The sequence below is a fragment of the Melanotaenia boesemani genome, chromosome 13 (assembly GCF_017639745.1).
Source record: "Melanotaenia boesemani isolate fMelBoe1 chromosome 13, fMelBoe1.pri, whole genome shotgun sequence".
Taxonomy (NCBI): domain Eukaryota; kingdom Metazoa; phylum Chordata; class Actinopteri; order Atheriniformes; family Melanotaeniidae; genus Melanotaenia; species Melanotaenia boesemani.
In genome coordinates, this window is record NC_055694.1 from 8,961,356 (window position 1) to 8,976,504 (window position 15,149).

General features: G+C 39.3%; 2 protein-coding genes across 6 annotated transcripts; one reads left to right on the top strand and one right to left on the bottom strand.

The window, feature by feature from the left end:
• The first annotated feature begins 4,718 nt into the window (after positions 1-4,718).
• Positions 4,719-10,919, top strand: hmga1a (high mobility group AT-hook 1a). 5 transcript variants are annotated; one of them, XM_042003792.1, is made up of 5 exons: positions 4,719-4,851; positions 5,912-6,030; positions 6,900-6,980; positions 8,012-8,068; positions 8,880-10,919. In XM_042003792.1, exons 2-5 carry the CDS (start codon positions 5,932-5,934, stop codon positions 8,937-8,939), a joined length of 297 nt encoding a protein of 98 aa, XP_041859726.1. In that variant the 5' UTR covers positions 4,719-4,851; positions 5,912-5,931; the 3' UTR covers positions 8,940-10,919. The 5 variants fall into 5 exon arrangements, with proteins under 5 accessions (XP_041859726.1, XP_041859730.1, XP_041859725.1 ...); XM_042003796.1 differs by lacking the exon at positions 4,719-4,851 and adding an exon at positions 4,907-5,115 and having other exon boundaries at positions 5,912-6,015; XM_042003791.1 differs by lacking the exon at positions 4,719-4,851 and adding an exon at positions 4,929-5,115.
• smim29 (small integral membrane protein 29) lies at positions 9,402-14,462 on the bottom strand. The gene is made up of 5 exons (XM_042003790.1): positions 14,382-14,462; positions 13,594-13,891; positions 13,407-13,432; positions 13,219-13,324; positions 9,402-12,182 (listed from the first exon to the last, which is right to left on the bottom strand). The coding sequence occupies exons 2-5, from the start codon at positions 13,699-13,701 to the stop codon at positions 12,114-12,116; spliced, it is 309 nt and encodes a 102-aa protein (XP_041859724.1). The 5' UTR covers positions 13,702-13,891; positions 14,382-14,462; the 3' UTR covers positions 9,402-12,113.
• Positions 14,463-15,149: the final 687 nt, after the last annotated feature.

Sequence of the window (15,149 nt, forward strand, 5' to 3'; positions counted from 1 at the left end):
GATTCCAGAGAACTAATCCTCCACATGGGTAATTCATTTACATAAGAAACCACGCCATTTGGAAGGCTTTTTTACACCTTGTTTCCTCTGTAACCGCCATGCAGGTCAACATCAGACACTTTTCATATGTAACATGTTTCCCACTGGTGCCATGAGGGAAAATGAAAGGTCCACCTATGTCTATGAATGAATAGTGAGTTTTTGGTAGCAGAGAAGGTAATTTTAATGGCTCTGAGTCAGTTAATGAGTAATAATCAGAGATAAAAATGTCCATAGTTTTTAGCTCTAAGTAGGGGAAAATGGTCACAGGTATTACAAAAAATAAAACAAGAAAATAGAATATCGTTTAAAAGTAAGAAATAAATAAAATTTAAATAGACCTTTTCCAAGTTCCATGAATGGATGGATGCACATTTTCTAATGTAGGGTAGATCAGAGAGGAACAAAAATAAATCACAATAGTGGTGTCCGTCTTTATTTTCAGATCACTTTAATAATCTCCATCCATTCATCCATCCATTCATCCCTCCATCCATCCTACTTATAATGCTAATCCAGGGTCGAGGGTCGTGGGGGCACTGCCTAAGCAAGGGAGAGCCCGGATTTTCACCACTCCCCCCGCACACATTCGCCAACATCATCTGGGGGGTCCCCGAGCGAAGTTACCAGGCGATACCGAGCCAACGGCATGGTATCCCCTCCTAAGAGTGTCCTGGGTCTCACCCAGGATCTCCTACCGCACTTTTATAATTTCAAGTGAATTAACAAATTGATTAAAAGGAAATAAATAAATTCTACATAAACTTTTATTTTAAAACTGAATTTGAACAATTACAGTGGATGTTATTAAACCAGCATGTCCAAGCTGTTATGTCAGATAAACAAATGCATTTGGATTCAAAATCTTTCCATTCCTTATTTTTTAATGCAGGAACAGAGCAGGTACCACCAAGAAATCAGGGGGCAGTGTTGCAGTTTGACTCACATGCCATCAGTGAGAGGAAAAAAGAAAAAGCGGACAAACCGCCATCTACTGTGCTGCCACTTTTATGTCTTTTTCTGAGAATGCTCATCATTGTGCTGTTCTCCACAACGCCATATTTGCTTTGGTAAATTGTTATGGAAACAGATGTCAAACTCAGAAGTGAACTGCCTTCTAGTGAAAATATAGCAAGCCATGCTAGACGAAAAGCACTCGCGCATGAGTATGTAGATGTTGATGCTTGACAATGAGCTCGTTTACATCCATGTACATAAAAAATCTGATCATTACATAATTTCTGGAATAATCAAATAATATAAATCTCGCAGACAGAATAATCTGATAGGTTTTTACCAGATAATGGTAGTTATCTGATTATGAGGAATTGGATTAACAGACCTCAGTTTCTCCCCAAAACTCTGATAGACTTGTGCATGTAGACCTATATATATAATTTATTTAGGTTTATTGCATCAATGCAGTTTAAAAAAACTGAAGCTGGTGGAAGCAGTAGCATCATAAGTGAGTGAAACACAAAAAAAAAAAAAAAAAAAAATCAAAACACGATGACATGCAGCACTGGGAATCGAAGTATAAACAAAGTTTTTTTTGTTTTTTTTTTGCTGCTTATCAGCTCCCACATTAGCAGCTAATGCTAAAACCGTGCTGCCACCATGTTTAACAAAGAGCAGGTGTTTTGAAAATAACAGGAAGTTACACCATTATGCAGGTATGTACTGCAAAACAAATATGACAATGAATTGGAAAATATAGACAAGGATTTCTCAAATATTGCATGTCAGAAGTGCATGAGGACACGTCCGATTAGATTATTAAAATGATCTGATTATACCCAAAGTTATCGAACTCTGATGGGTCATATAAAGGAGCCCAATGTTTGAAATTGGGGGTACTTATTACATACGATAATGTGATTATAAATGGGCCCAAAGGTGTTGATGAATCAGGTCCCATGAATGTGACCAAGGAAGTCAGAAAAGAGTATGAAGCTACAATTATTATCAGCATTTGTAGTCAGAAGCATACCCCGGAGTATTTGCTGTTGTGTTCATACTTCGTCTCATTCTGGCAAAATACCCTCTGCAAACAGTTTTGGAGAGAATGTGGTATACGCTTGTTCTCATTTGTTGCCCAATCTGGGGGGTTTTTCTAGGCTGGAGTGCATGGGTGAGAACAGCTTCACAGATTCAAACTAAGATTCAGAAGATTCATCTGTGAGCGTAACTCATGCACACAAAAACAAGGGCACTTATGCTTTACAAAAAGATGCAAAAATATGGAACTTTGGAGCATAGGTTTTGTTTGAGTCTAGTTGAGCATATAAATGCAGGAGTGATGCAGTGTCCTGCTGCATTATCTGGGTGTAAGAGTTCAAATTTGAGAGCTTTAGTTTTGTATAAATCAGTTGTTCACATTCATTTTGTGCAGTAGATATTATTAAAATAAGAAGAAGAATTTTATAGACAAAGAATTTTGGATGTCTGACATTTCTGTATATTTGAACAGAAAAATAAACAAACAAACAAAAACAATAATAATAAATGAATGTCATCAGGTGACCTTGGGCAATATCATGGTCTTTCACAGTCTCGCCTTGAATTATCATGTGTAGATGCAGCGGTCCTTATAACACAATCTGTTTGGTTTTTTTGGGAACCAGCTTCGTTCTTTACACAATCCAAACACAGCCAAATTTATGTTTTCTGTCACTTATTTATTTTAAATTTCGCTCCTCATTCAGTTGCACTTTATTCAGGCAGTGGCGCAAATTACACCGCACACCAGAGTAAGCACACAGCCAACAGAAGTATGAAAACATGATATAAATTCAATTTAACCTGTATTTGCCGGATTGACGGGTGTTGATTTAGGGCTTTAGTTTCAACAGATGTTTTATTTTCTTTTTAGTTTTTACTTTAACTATGGAAGTATAGCAAAGTTAAATATGACTAAATACACATATTTAAGAGAAAGCTGTCCAAAAAATAGTTAAAAAATGCATGAAAACCACATAAGTTTACAAAGAATATGTTTTGTTGCATTAACAAATAACAGTTTATTTACTTTGTTCCTGACTGCTTGAATTAAAAAAAAAATAATCTAACAGTTTTAGGAACCGGAATTTTCTTTTATTTAAAGTTATCAAAAAACTGTAAACAGGATAGTAACACGTGTACACGGTTCTTGTTTTTTGTTTTTTTTTTTACATTAATTTTGTGTCATTTTTTTTATTTATTTTAAACTTAACATTAAAGTTATATCTGAAATAGTTATGAGTTGTATTGTCCTCACAAAGACCAAGAAAAGGGTGCCGGTGATGGTGTACAAGAAACTAAATGGTTCTGGTGCAAAATGTATATCAGATCTCATGATGTCATATGAGCCACCAAAACTTCTAAAATCATCTGGGAGAAGTTTGCTTTCCATCCCAAGAGTTAAAACTAGGCAAGAAGAATCTGCTTTTAGTTGTCATGCTCCTGATATCTGAAAACAACCTCCTAAAAAAATCCTGAAAACGGTTCCCTAGTTCTTTTATACTGGGTAAAACTCATATTATTTGCCAAAGCTTTTAATTCAGACGTTTTTTGTTTCTCTTTTCTTAATAGTTTTTCATGTACATTGCCATTGAAGATGATGGTGATAATGATGTAATAATCATTGAGTTTCTGGGGATTTCCTTCAAACTTTTTATATTGATATCAGAAAGCTTGCTTGGGGTTAAAAATTATTCATGAGCATTCTGGTCAAGGTAAGCGTCAATGACCGTGAAATAAAGAAATATAGAGAACTTTATAATCTGCTGAATAAATGACACAAATTTAATCATGAAATAACAAATATTTTTAAGTAGAAAAAGTAATCTTTTAAACAAAATTTCAAAACAATAAAAATAACAAACAATTGACACCATGAAGTTTTATTGGAACCACATCTTCTTGTACTAAGTTATAATTTTGTGCAAAATTAGATCAGACCATGTTGTGAAGAAGCATAAAAACATCGAAATAAATTCTTTTAATCACAGATGATTGTACTCTAAGTGTTTTCACTTTGTGCAACTCTACTACATTTCACTCAGACTGCTGTACCCTTTAATCCTCACATCATTCACACAACCTCGTTTTGTACTGAGGCTAGCCTTTACATTCGTTACTATATGAGTTGATCAAATATTAAATTTGCAATAAATTCAAAACATCAAAAGGATTTGATTATCCAACAACTTTTCGACATCTCAACTGCATCTTATTGAAATTATATTTTAAATTAAATATTAATTGAATATTGTTCAGAGTGTTGCCATAAAGGAGCCTAGTCCTTTGAGGCTTATGTTTACATTGGGGGAGGTCATAGTTCACTTACCATTACAGTGGAGACTGGAATGCAGGCCTACTGTTCTGCAAATGCACTCTATGTGTTGTACATCCTCGTTAGTACTTTCATTTTCTTCAGTTTTGTTTATTTTCAGTGTCTTCTGTCAGTTTTTCAGCAGCTTTTACACATCTGTTTTGTGTTTTTGTGATCAAACCTGGAAAATCTGAGGAATCAAGGAGTTGAGGAGTGTGTGTGTGTGTGAGAGAGAGAGAGAGAGAGAGAGAGAGAGAGAGAGAGAGAGAGAGAGAGAGAGAGAGTGTGTGTGTGTATATGGGGGGGGGTTGGCTTCTCCAGTACTGTTGGTGGCCCATTTATCATATCCCCGCCCTCCAGTGTTCCAGCTCCCATGAGGGCGGCTCTTTAAATTGGCCAAAACTCCTTCTGGCCGGCGCCTTTTTTCCTTTATCTGCACGAGACAAGACGCACGTGCTATATATATAGATCGCCGCTGGAATTAACTTCACATCCTGCTGGTAAAAATATAGATTTTTTTTATTTAAAAAAAAAAGAAGAAAAATAGGAGAAAATTGGTTTGTTTCTTTTCTAATTCATGTCTGTTTAAAGCTGCATGAGCAAGGGTTTTTAAATGGGCGGGCTGTGTGTTGTCTGACGAATAAAAGCTGTAGCCTATAGATCGGTGCAAGGCTTTTTTTTAACCGGGTACAACCAGTCAGTCAGCCTCAAAGGAAACAATTCCGCTCAAATTTACTACGAAGGCGATAAGAAAGCGACTGAAGGTAAGTGCAGGGGGGAAAAGAGTGTGGTGAGTCGAATCGGGTGAAACTTAACATGCTTCAGAAGCTACAGCCGATTTGAATGCATTTTTAACCCTGAGCCGGAGCTCCGGCAAGAGGGAAGGCTGCATGCTGTAAACGTGAAGCAGCCCTTTGTTGCTTTGGCCTGGGCTTTTCCCGCCGCTCAGCCACCCTGCTCGCTTGCATTTTCTGTGCCGTTTAAAAAATGCGAACCCCCTTTTCAGCCTGCAAATGCAAACGAGCACACAGCAGCTATTGTGTGTGTGTGTGAGAGAGAGTGTGTGTGTGTGTATGTCTGCGGGTTTCTCCGCGGCTACGGCGTGCAGACAAGCTGTGTGATCGTTTCATGGCCAGGCCCAAGCAGTGGTCACAGCAACTACAGCAAACGGGCCTCTAAACGTGGTCGGTGCGGGAAGGGAGCAGCAGGTTCAGTGGCTTTTTTTTTTTTTTTTTTTTTTAGTGTGTGTGCAGGTTTGTGCGGCCTCCGACCGCCCATTGAGTCCCCGCGATATCAGGCGATCAGGTTCGGTGTCAATCCCCTGTTTGTGTTGCACGGTTGGCTGTGTAATGGAGCGCAGATGAGCTAGAAATAGACCTGGAAATAAGCGCGGATTAATTGAGTTAAACGCGCAACCGGTGCGCGGTTAGGTCGGTCATTTTTGGTTTGCTGCGGTCAGTGAGTTTAGCGGCCGGAGTGCTTGTTTGTGCTGTGTTTGTCTGCATGAACTCGACGCCTCATCTAGCTGCAAGACAAATCGCCTTTTTTTCCCCTCCTCAGGATCGAAAAGCTGAGGAAACATGAGCGACAAGGGGACAGTTTCACCAAAAGAGAAGGAGGCAGCAGAAAAAAGAGGGCGTGGAAGACCCCGTAAGCAGCCCCAGGTAAAAAGCTCTGACGTAAGTAGTGTCCATTTACTATTACATTTGTACTTGCATGGGTTTGCATGTCATGGCAACATCTTTTTAAGCTTAAATCACAAAGAACAGAAGCTGTGTAATAAGACATGTTGGGAACAGATAAAACAAAACAAACCCCTCAGCTCACAGCTGTTGAAGCTGATGCTCAGGTAGATATTACTGCAGGTGAGATGCTCATGTGTATCAGTGTCCCGAAGCCCTCCCTGAAATGCAGAATCCAGATATGGCAGCAGTATGCCCTTGTGACCGTTCGCCCGTTTCTTATCAGCATAGTGCTCTTCAACAAACTTCCTGTATGTCTCACCAGTTTGTAAGCAGCCTGTAACCAAACACCTTTAAACCGGTTTTAACCCCCTCACACACAGACACACACACCCCCATACACCCACCCTCTCAACCCACCTCTACTCCTCATGTAATGGATGACATAGCCGAGTAGAAGCACAGAGTGGCTCATATACATGTCACTCAGCCTGCTGTGTTTTTACTATTGAATTGCTTGGTTGCTAGGTGCTGCGGTTGTAAACATGCTAGGACTGCAATAGCAGACGAGTCAGCCATGACACAGCTTTCAACCACAAATTACGTGTGAATGCGATAACTCCTCGTGCAGAACTGTTGGCAGTCTCCTAAATGTTGTGCTCTAGCCCTTTTGTTTTTACCACCTTATGGTGGCTGCTCAACACTGTTTTGGTTTCTAAGTATCACAATATTTGATTATGAATGTGTCATTATGAAGAATGCAGCTTTGCCAGCGTTAATCTGTGAGAAAAGAAAATCAAGCTAACGTATTTTTATTTTTCAGGTGCTTTCTTGCAAAGTAACTTTATCTTTGTTTTGATTGGCAGGAACCGAGCGGGTCTCCAACTCCAAAGAGGCCCAGAGGACGGCCGAAGGGCAGCAAAAACAAGACAACTGGCAAGGGCAAAGTAAGTGGTTGCAATTTTTTTTCTCTTCCCCTTGCTGCAGCAGCAAGTGTGCATCCTGAGCTGAAACGGCAGCGGTGCCAAGACAGACACAGCCTCATCACAAGATGTTTATGTTGTTGCAGTTGTTGTCCCTGCATTCATTTGTTTTTGAAACGCTGATTCCTACCGGTCAACGAGCACTGTAGCAGCATCTAAAAGGATGTCGGGTTGTGATATTAGTTTGCTGAAGTTTAACAGCTTCCACCTCCTGGTGTCAGAAATAGCCTGGCTATGGTTTCCCATTGTTAAATAAAACCAAGAAAAAAAAATCTTGGTTAACTGTCTTACTTGCCTTTTTTTAATGGGGTGGATGTGTGTAGGGTGATGCTCACCCTGTACTTCCTGTCCTCCAGCTTCCTGCAGCTTGTCATGCACAGTGCGGTGCAGGTGCAGAGGCCGCAAGACTGTTTCCAAGCTGACACTAAGCACCCCTCCGCCCCCAACCAGCACACAGTCCTAGTTCTTCTCTGCCTGTCGTCTCCATAGCAACAACTGATTTTTCTCCCTCGTCCCAACCCTCCAGCTCCCCCGTGTGCTCCGACATTGCTGCTATGTATGGGAAAGAGAAAGATGGACGGAGTTTAGGACACATGCACTGATATACGTTTGGAGACGATAGCCGAGCTGCAGAGGGTTTGTGTCTCTGCTCAGTTTCACCAGCTGTCTCTGAGCCTCAGACCAGGTGGCCAGCGAACTGGAGTGCCCTGTGTGCAGTTCCTGTTGGCCTTCCAGATAATAGCCAATGAACCCAATGCCCCCTTTCCGTTCCTCATATTGCATAGGTACGACTGCCATCTACAGGCCTGTAGAGGCAGAACTCTGTGGAAACAGGTTTTGATACTAGAAGCATTTTTTTTTCTAAACCTGAAAAGCCTTGGCTGCAGCTCAGCAAGTCTGAGCTCAAAGATCACAACAAAATGTCAGGACCCTCTTAGAGTCTTGTTGACCTTGTGCTGGTTTTTCTTTTTTTTTTTTCTTTCATTCTTTCACAGAAGGCAGCAGCAGCCCCATCTGCAGGAGGAAAGCGTAGAGGAAGGCCTAAGAAGGAGGTAAGAGTCCCTGGTCAGCCAGAGCAACATCAGCACTCGCATTTTGCTCAACCATTCCTCTCCAAATTGAGTTATGATCGGTATGACAGTCTGCAGAGTGGAATTGCATTTTCCTAATTCCCTTGGCTGCCTTCTTCACCTAAGAAGTCTTATTTTTTTATTTTTTTTTATGTTAACTCAGATCAAAATGGTTTTTGTTTTTTTTACCTGGTTTGCTATAATGGATTTTTAATAAAATGGGTTATTTAGCCAAATATTACAACTTGACATCGTGTCCCTTATTTCAGTTTTTTGCAAAGTGGGTTGGCAGCCTTCATACTGTAGTTGTTTACTTTAGGAAAACTGCGGTTTTGTAGTAACATTTGTCATGTGCAGTTGTGGTTAAGGCGTACTCGAAATGATGTCTGGATTGCATTAGTCACAGAAAGGAGAGACCCAAAGTTGCCCTCCTAAATCGCTAGCCCACTCACTTTTTATGAATGAACATCTTGGGCAGTAGGGAGTGGAAAATGCAGCATGCCTCATTGTGACTCACTAGTGATGAATCACTTTTCACTACAGATGGCTCACCCTTCCCCTGGGTGTTGTTCCTGCCACTGTTGCTCTGTGAAATGGATTTTATTTAAAAGAGGGAAAAAAAAAAAATGTTCATGTTGGTACTTGGGGTTATTAAAAGCAAAAAGCGTCATGTTGAGGCATGAATCACACAATGCCATTGTTCCTTAAGGGTGATGGTGCTTCAGAGGCATTTTCCTCATGGGTGCAGCTGAAACCTGACTTTTATGCCTTTTTTTTTTGCTGTCGGTCACAGGAGAAAGAAGAAAAGGCATCCCAAGAATCATCTGAGGAAGAGGAGGAAGAGGACCAGTAATCCAACGCATGCTACCTCACTCAACATACTGACTTACTGTTAACCAGAACTGGGCTGTAAATCCAACACCAGTGCCACCATATGACCACTGCTTACGACAAAGCCCCCTTAACCAAAGGCGGGTTAACACAGTACATAAATCATGCAGCAGCACTGGATAGAAAGATGGACTTGCTCAAGCATAGATCTGAAAAGTTACATGAAAGGTAACAGCCCTTTTCTCTACATGTCATCTTATCATAAGTCTTTTATACTGGACAAAGTGTGCTCTGAGGAGCCTGGATGTTTGTTTTCTTCTTTTCTCCCCTAAAGATGGTTTCTAGGACATTTTCTCTGCTTAACGTTATTTGTTGTACCTGCATCTGAGATGGTAGGGCATATAGAATTTTCAGCTTCTTTTGTACTGGACAAAGGTGAATTTTACCTATTTTGGCTTTTTTTTTTTTTTTTTTTTTTTTTTTCTCTGTTAAGTGTGTTCGTGTGAGATGGTTAACCTCCTTTTGAGTCATACCATAGATGGACTTGAGCTTCAGCATTTAGGATGAAAATATGTGACTGATGGTTAAAGTGTCTGTTTCCAATTCTAACTGATTTTTACCCTGATTAGAGCATCTTTACCCTCTTTCCTGTAGGACAGTTTAGATTTAGTAATTCTTAAAACTTTCTCAGTCCTCCAGCGTGTAGTGGGGGGACGTAGTGTATCGTTAGTCTTCAGACTTACACTTTTTTGTTTATTTTGTTACATACAATTTTAAAAAAATAAACGTGTGCTGCTTTTCATATTAAACTCAATTCTTTTGGTATTTTTTTTTAAGGATAGCATTATAGCGTTGGCAGAGTTCTAGGCTGAAAGTTATCAGTGTCGTTTCTTCAGGGAGCTTTTACAAATGCTGTTACATTGGTGTATGTCCTCACACAGTCCTCCGTTTTCTTTTTCTCTAAGCGCTCATTTGATCACCTGTAAAACAAACTGACATTGGTTAAACAAGGAGTTTGTAGTGGTGGATAGTTGGTGGCACTGCTATCCAACAGGGCTGTACGGTCTTCATTCCATCTTCGCTCTCACTGCTTCGTCATTCTGTCCTTCCTTAGCACCGTAATAAAGATTTTAGTCTTCTGAAATGTGTGTTGTATGCTGTCTGCTGCAAAGAAATAAAAAATGTATTTTCTAAGTGTCAGGGAACCTGCGTTCACAGTCCAATTAACTGGGTTTTTCCACACACCTAAGCTGCTACAACCTGAGTTACAAAACCCGGAAAACTGCAAACGGGCAACGCAACGCCTGGAAACTCATACCTCACTCAACAGCTTTCTTTACCATATGATTGCATTTAACTGGTTTTTTTGCTTAATGTAACCTCTGGCATGAATTGATGTCATTATTACAAAGTTGTCTTTTTTTTTTTCTTTTTTTTCCTTAATTTAAATTGACTGTAACCAAGGTATCTAAGATTTCGAACGTGTGATTGTGTGTATTCACCTCTGGCTCGTTCATAATCAGAGCTTGCAGACAGGTTGTTTTTAAATGTGTGAAGCAAGTCAGGGAGACCTGTCAGCTTGACAACTGTGTTCGATGACTGTGGTAGATTAGCAGGTGTGTTTTTATCCTTTTTTTTTTTTTCTGGTGCACTGAAATGTTGGTTCAGATTTTCATGGACGAAATGTGTTTGTGTAGACTGGGCGCTCTTTTCACTGTTCTGTTGGCCACTGTCTGGCATTACCGTACACACACACAAACACACACACCCATACCATATTCATGGTCGTACAGTCGTCTCACATATTTCATTCTCTTCCAACTTCTCGACAATGTAGTCATTTTCCATAGCAACATGCATCCGTTGATTTTATATACTGTAAACTCAATAGGATGGGATCATTCTTTTTAATGTACACGTATATAAATGTACAATGTCTATATTTCTATGGTGCCCTACAATTTGTATCGGAAATGGTCAATAAAGAGAATTTTCTTTGTCATTTTTTTCTGTCATGTTCCCATTAGTGTAAACTGAAATTCCAGCACAAATGCATAAATCCATTAACATCTTTATTTTAAAATGCATTAAGTCTCAAAGCAACAGTACACCTGAATTTAAAAGGATAAACTTATCAGTGCTGCTGATATTTAATCAGTGGTTCTTTGACTTGTCTGCTCTCAATGCAAACTTTATATTTTTACAGATGTTTTATAGCTTTTCTATAGATAAAAAAAAGATGTCATGCCAGATAACATCGCATGTCTGAGCAGTAGTTTTGCTTCACAACACATTAACTGGAACGCTTCCTATTCAGGTCCAGTTAACAGTTTACATTCAGCAAATGCAAGGCAAATTTAACAAAAGAAATTAAGTTTCCTGAGTGCTTAATACAGTCAGATCTATGGCATTTATCTTTACAGTTTTCAGCCAGAGGTAAATTTGCTGGTGCCATGTCTTGTAGACAGGGCATATTTTGTGCACTAGTCACAACTCATTTAAGAAGTGGGAGGAAGCTGGTGTTATTTACTTCCAAATCTGGTGTTTCATACCATTGTCAAGAGTCACAGGATTTGGCAAAACCACAAAAGATGATGTGCATTCCATGGCAGCTACTCTTACTCTGTAAGCAACATTGAAAGAAGGGGAGGGGGGATGTACAACCTTTTCGATTCATAATGAAACTGATAATGCAAGATCGAAGCAGCTAATTCTCACGTGACCGAAACAACCTCTGAGTGGTAACCAACCCCAGGAGGAAAGTTGATCTTTAACTAGGGTGACAATTCGTATCGTTACCACACAGAAAACAGGAAAACAGGCACTATGCTACAATCAGTACAGATGCTTACTGCAACCCACAGGAACAAACAGTGAATGTAAACAACAGAATAAATGCACAAGAGATTGTTTCTTCGACCTTTTCTAAACGGGTGTCTTTGTGTACCACAGTCAAAATGCTTGAATAAATACTAAATAAACAGGCCAAAGGTCTTCACTTAGGTACAAGGGATTGGAATCAAAACTTCATATATAAGCATCAATCTGTATGCAACACAGGAACAGGGAAGATTTTTTGATGTAGATGTATTCAAACAGGAAATGAAGGAAAAATCTAAACCAAACTGATGAGGCTGAGCTGAAAGATGACTGTAAGTTGTCTCCTCACGCCACGCTGTCTGCCAGTTTACTTTCATCATGCACTAACGTCTTTGGTCAGAAGAGGGCGTCGCTGTTGGTAACTTCTAGCCCAACCTTGTACAATCTGAGGACATTAAACACAGTGAAAGAGTCCTTTAGTTCACCAGTGTCACATGTTTCCAATGAAGACGTGTAAAACTGCTGTGGGCTAACACTTTTTTTTGAGAATTTGAGGTGAATAAAAGTTGATTTATCTCAGGAATTAAACATGCTGTTACCTTTTCTGATTATTTGCAAAATAAGAAATATTGGTTAGATATAAAGATAATGTAACTAAAAGTGTTTTTTATTTGGATAGATTACATCCTGTGTGGAAAGAAAAAAAACCTTTGGACATAGTCAACACTGCCACCTAGTGGTATTCCAGTCTCTGTGCATGGCTTTAAAATAAGTACAGTATAAGATTTTAGACTATGTTATTAATAAATGTAGCCTGAGGGAATGGTAATGATTTGGAAGAAATAAAAGTTAGACAAACTAAATAACCTTTACTCAGAAAGTAAGACAAGGGATAAAAATGTGGTTTTTTTTCTCTAATACTATACTGTGATGGATAGAGATGAATGTATTTGTTAACAATGAAATTATTAATTTGATTTCCATTACACTTACTTTTCTTAAAGGCAAATAATTTTTTAATTCTTTTTTTTTTTTTACTTTTGCAACAGTTTCCAGCAATCCTGGACAGAAAGAAAGTTTTTAAAATGGGCTTTTGTGAAGAATTAAATGTTTTGATGCCTGCAAAAGTATATGTATTGCCACATAACCCCTATTTATACTTCACTTCTTTCAGCTACGTGTCTACATGTAAGAGGAAGGCACCAATAAATTGAGGAACTATTGAGCTCTAAAGCTAAATGCTGCAATAATAACCAAACAGTTTAACGAAACATAAGAAAACAGGGCAATGGGATGTTTTTAATAACCTTGTATGTCTAGTATTTATTATGTCATAATAAATAAGAACATGTGCCTATTAAATATTGCAATTTTCAAAGTCACCTTCACTGAAATCTGAGGCAAAAAAAAACTAAAAATCTATACGATGTTCAGCATTCGGGTGATGGTGTCTCAGAAAAAAATACACAGGTGCATCTTACCCTTGTGTCTTCCTCTCTCCACAATATGTCCTGCTCTGCCTCATTAAGCTCTTCTGAAGGATCATAAGTGTAAACTGGTAACAGCTGATGGCGAAGTCTGTCGATTCTAAGAAAGAAGATAAAACGATTGATTTAATGAGTTTAAAATTACAGCATCAAAAGGATCAATACATGTGGTTCAGTCTTACCTCCTCTTCCTACGTATATACATAATCTGGAATAAATAAAATAAAAACAAATGTTACATACACTGTATGTAGGTAAATCTCTTACTTGACTTATATGTAGTGCAGTAAACTTTGCCACTGCACAATTCCTTGACATGGCAGATTTCTCTCTCTCACCCTGTCCCATACAGTCCAAGTAACCACTTACCACAGCTGCAGCAATTCCAGCAACAGTTATTAGGAGGAAGGGCACCAGCACGTAGCCGACTGTCACACCCCCATCTATGATGGCAGGAGTCTGAGTAGTGCTGTTCATCGTAAATGTTCAGGATGGAGGGAAACAGGGGGCTGCTTGTGCTGGGTCTTTGTACAAGCAGCAAAACCCCTCTTTATGGCAGACACTGTGCAGCGGCTCACTCGTCAAGCTGCCCCCTTGTTTATGCCTCATCCTCGTCGTTCATGTGACTTCCACATGGTATCACTGCCCTCCCTAATCAGCGAGAAATCTGAGGGAAACACGGAATGAAAGGAATTTGCACACAGTTACCTGCCTATCAAAGAAGCTGTGAGCTCACATAATGGCAGTTAAATCATCAGAGGAAGAACATCAAGTCACTGTGATAAACTGGCTAATCTGAGAGACGAAATAAAATTCAAAGAGGCCATTTCTGACTCAACCATGCAGTTGATGTCTTTTTAGCAAGTTTCCGTTGTGTGCTATGGTCAGTTGTTTTGCCACAGTTTGACAGACTGTTCTCAAACTGCATAGACTATCTAGGTTCAAATATAACGTAACCACCAGTAGACTTCACATAGAAATAACTACTATAAAACTGCCTGCCAGCGTTATAAACCACGGAGATGGCTAGCGTTAACTGCACAGGTATAATGTCAAAATTATTTTGTAAACAAGCTGGCGATAATGCGAGTTTAGACTGTACGCAAATATATTAAGTCTTTGTTTGTTTGTTTGTTTCCGAGTAAAGTCTAACTCACCGTGCAATGTCAAAAAAGCGTCCCTGTCGAGCACCGTATTCAGCTGCAGACTGAATAACTTCCGGAAGCTCTGGCGACAACAACACAACTTCCTGTGTGAAACCGTCAGAACAAAAGCACGCATTACAGAAAGGCTACCCAAAGGTTGAATCTTTGTGATGCAAAAAACATCCCAAATTGTGCTTCTTTATTATTCGAGTTTAGCACAAAAAGTAAGGAAATTTATGTTTGGTTGGTTATTTCTTTGTTGTAAAAGTGCTTCTTGGCAATAAATCTCATACATTGGAAAGCCTGTTGTTATCAAATCAAATTTTATTTATAGAGCACTTTTCATGCACAAGGCAACACAAAGTGCTGTACATAATAAAAACAAATCATACACATTGAATACAAATTTTAAAAGCCTTCACACATCAAAAATTATAACAAACAAAAAAAAGGCACACCTCACACATAATCGCACACAAACTCACACACATACAAACCAAGCTTCATGTACACTCGCCCCGCCAACCCATACCCCATTCTGTTCAAACATGAACTCCCATTACTAATAACTGTCTCTGAACTTAAAGTAATTATAAAATAATAATAAAATTCAAACATCTGGCTCAACACTGCTGTGTGGGAAACTATATCTTGGGGATCCATTCACACCGGAAGCCAGCCCACCAATGAGCACATTGGGTGCCATCACAGGAACCACCTAGGCCAGGATAGGTCCGGGGTTCACACGAAAGCCACAGGGCTGCAGTGCATCACCCCCAG

What these genes read in the sequence shown, in the direction of transcription:
- hmga1a (XM_042003792.1), top strand. Translation starts at nt 5,932, where the DNA reads ATGAGCGACAAGGGGACAGTTTCACCAAAAGAGAAGGAGGCAGCAGAA. An exon ending in CCCAGGTAAAAAGCTCTGAC is followed by an intron (nt 6,031 to 6,899) that starts GTAAGTAGTGTC and finishes TTTGATTGGCAG; the next exon opens with GAACCGAGCGGGTCTCCAAC. An exon ending in GAGGAAGGCCTAAGAAGGAG is followed by an intron (nt 8,069 to 8,879) that starts GTAAGAGTCCCT and finishes TGTCGGTCACAG; the next exon opens with GAGAAAGAAGAAAAGGCATC.
- smim29 (XM_042003790.1), bottom strand. Translation starts at nt 13,701, where the DNA reads ATGAACAGCACTACTCAGACTCCTGCCATCATAGATGGGGGTGTGACA. An exon ending in CTGGAATTGCTGCAGCTGTG is followed by an intron (nt 13,433 to 13,593) that starts GTAAGTGGTTAC and finishes TATTTATTCCAG; the next exon opens with ATTATGTATATACGTAGGAA. An exon ending in TATATACGTAGGAAGAGGAG is followed by an intron (nt 13,325 to 13,406) that starts GTAAGACTGAAC and finishes CTTCTTTCTTAG; the next exon opens with AATCGACAGACTTCGCCATC.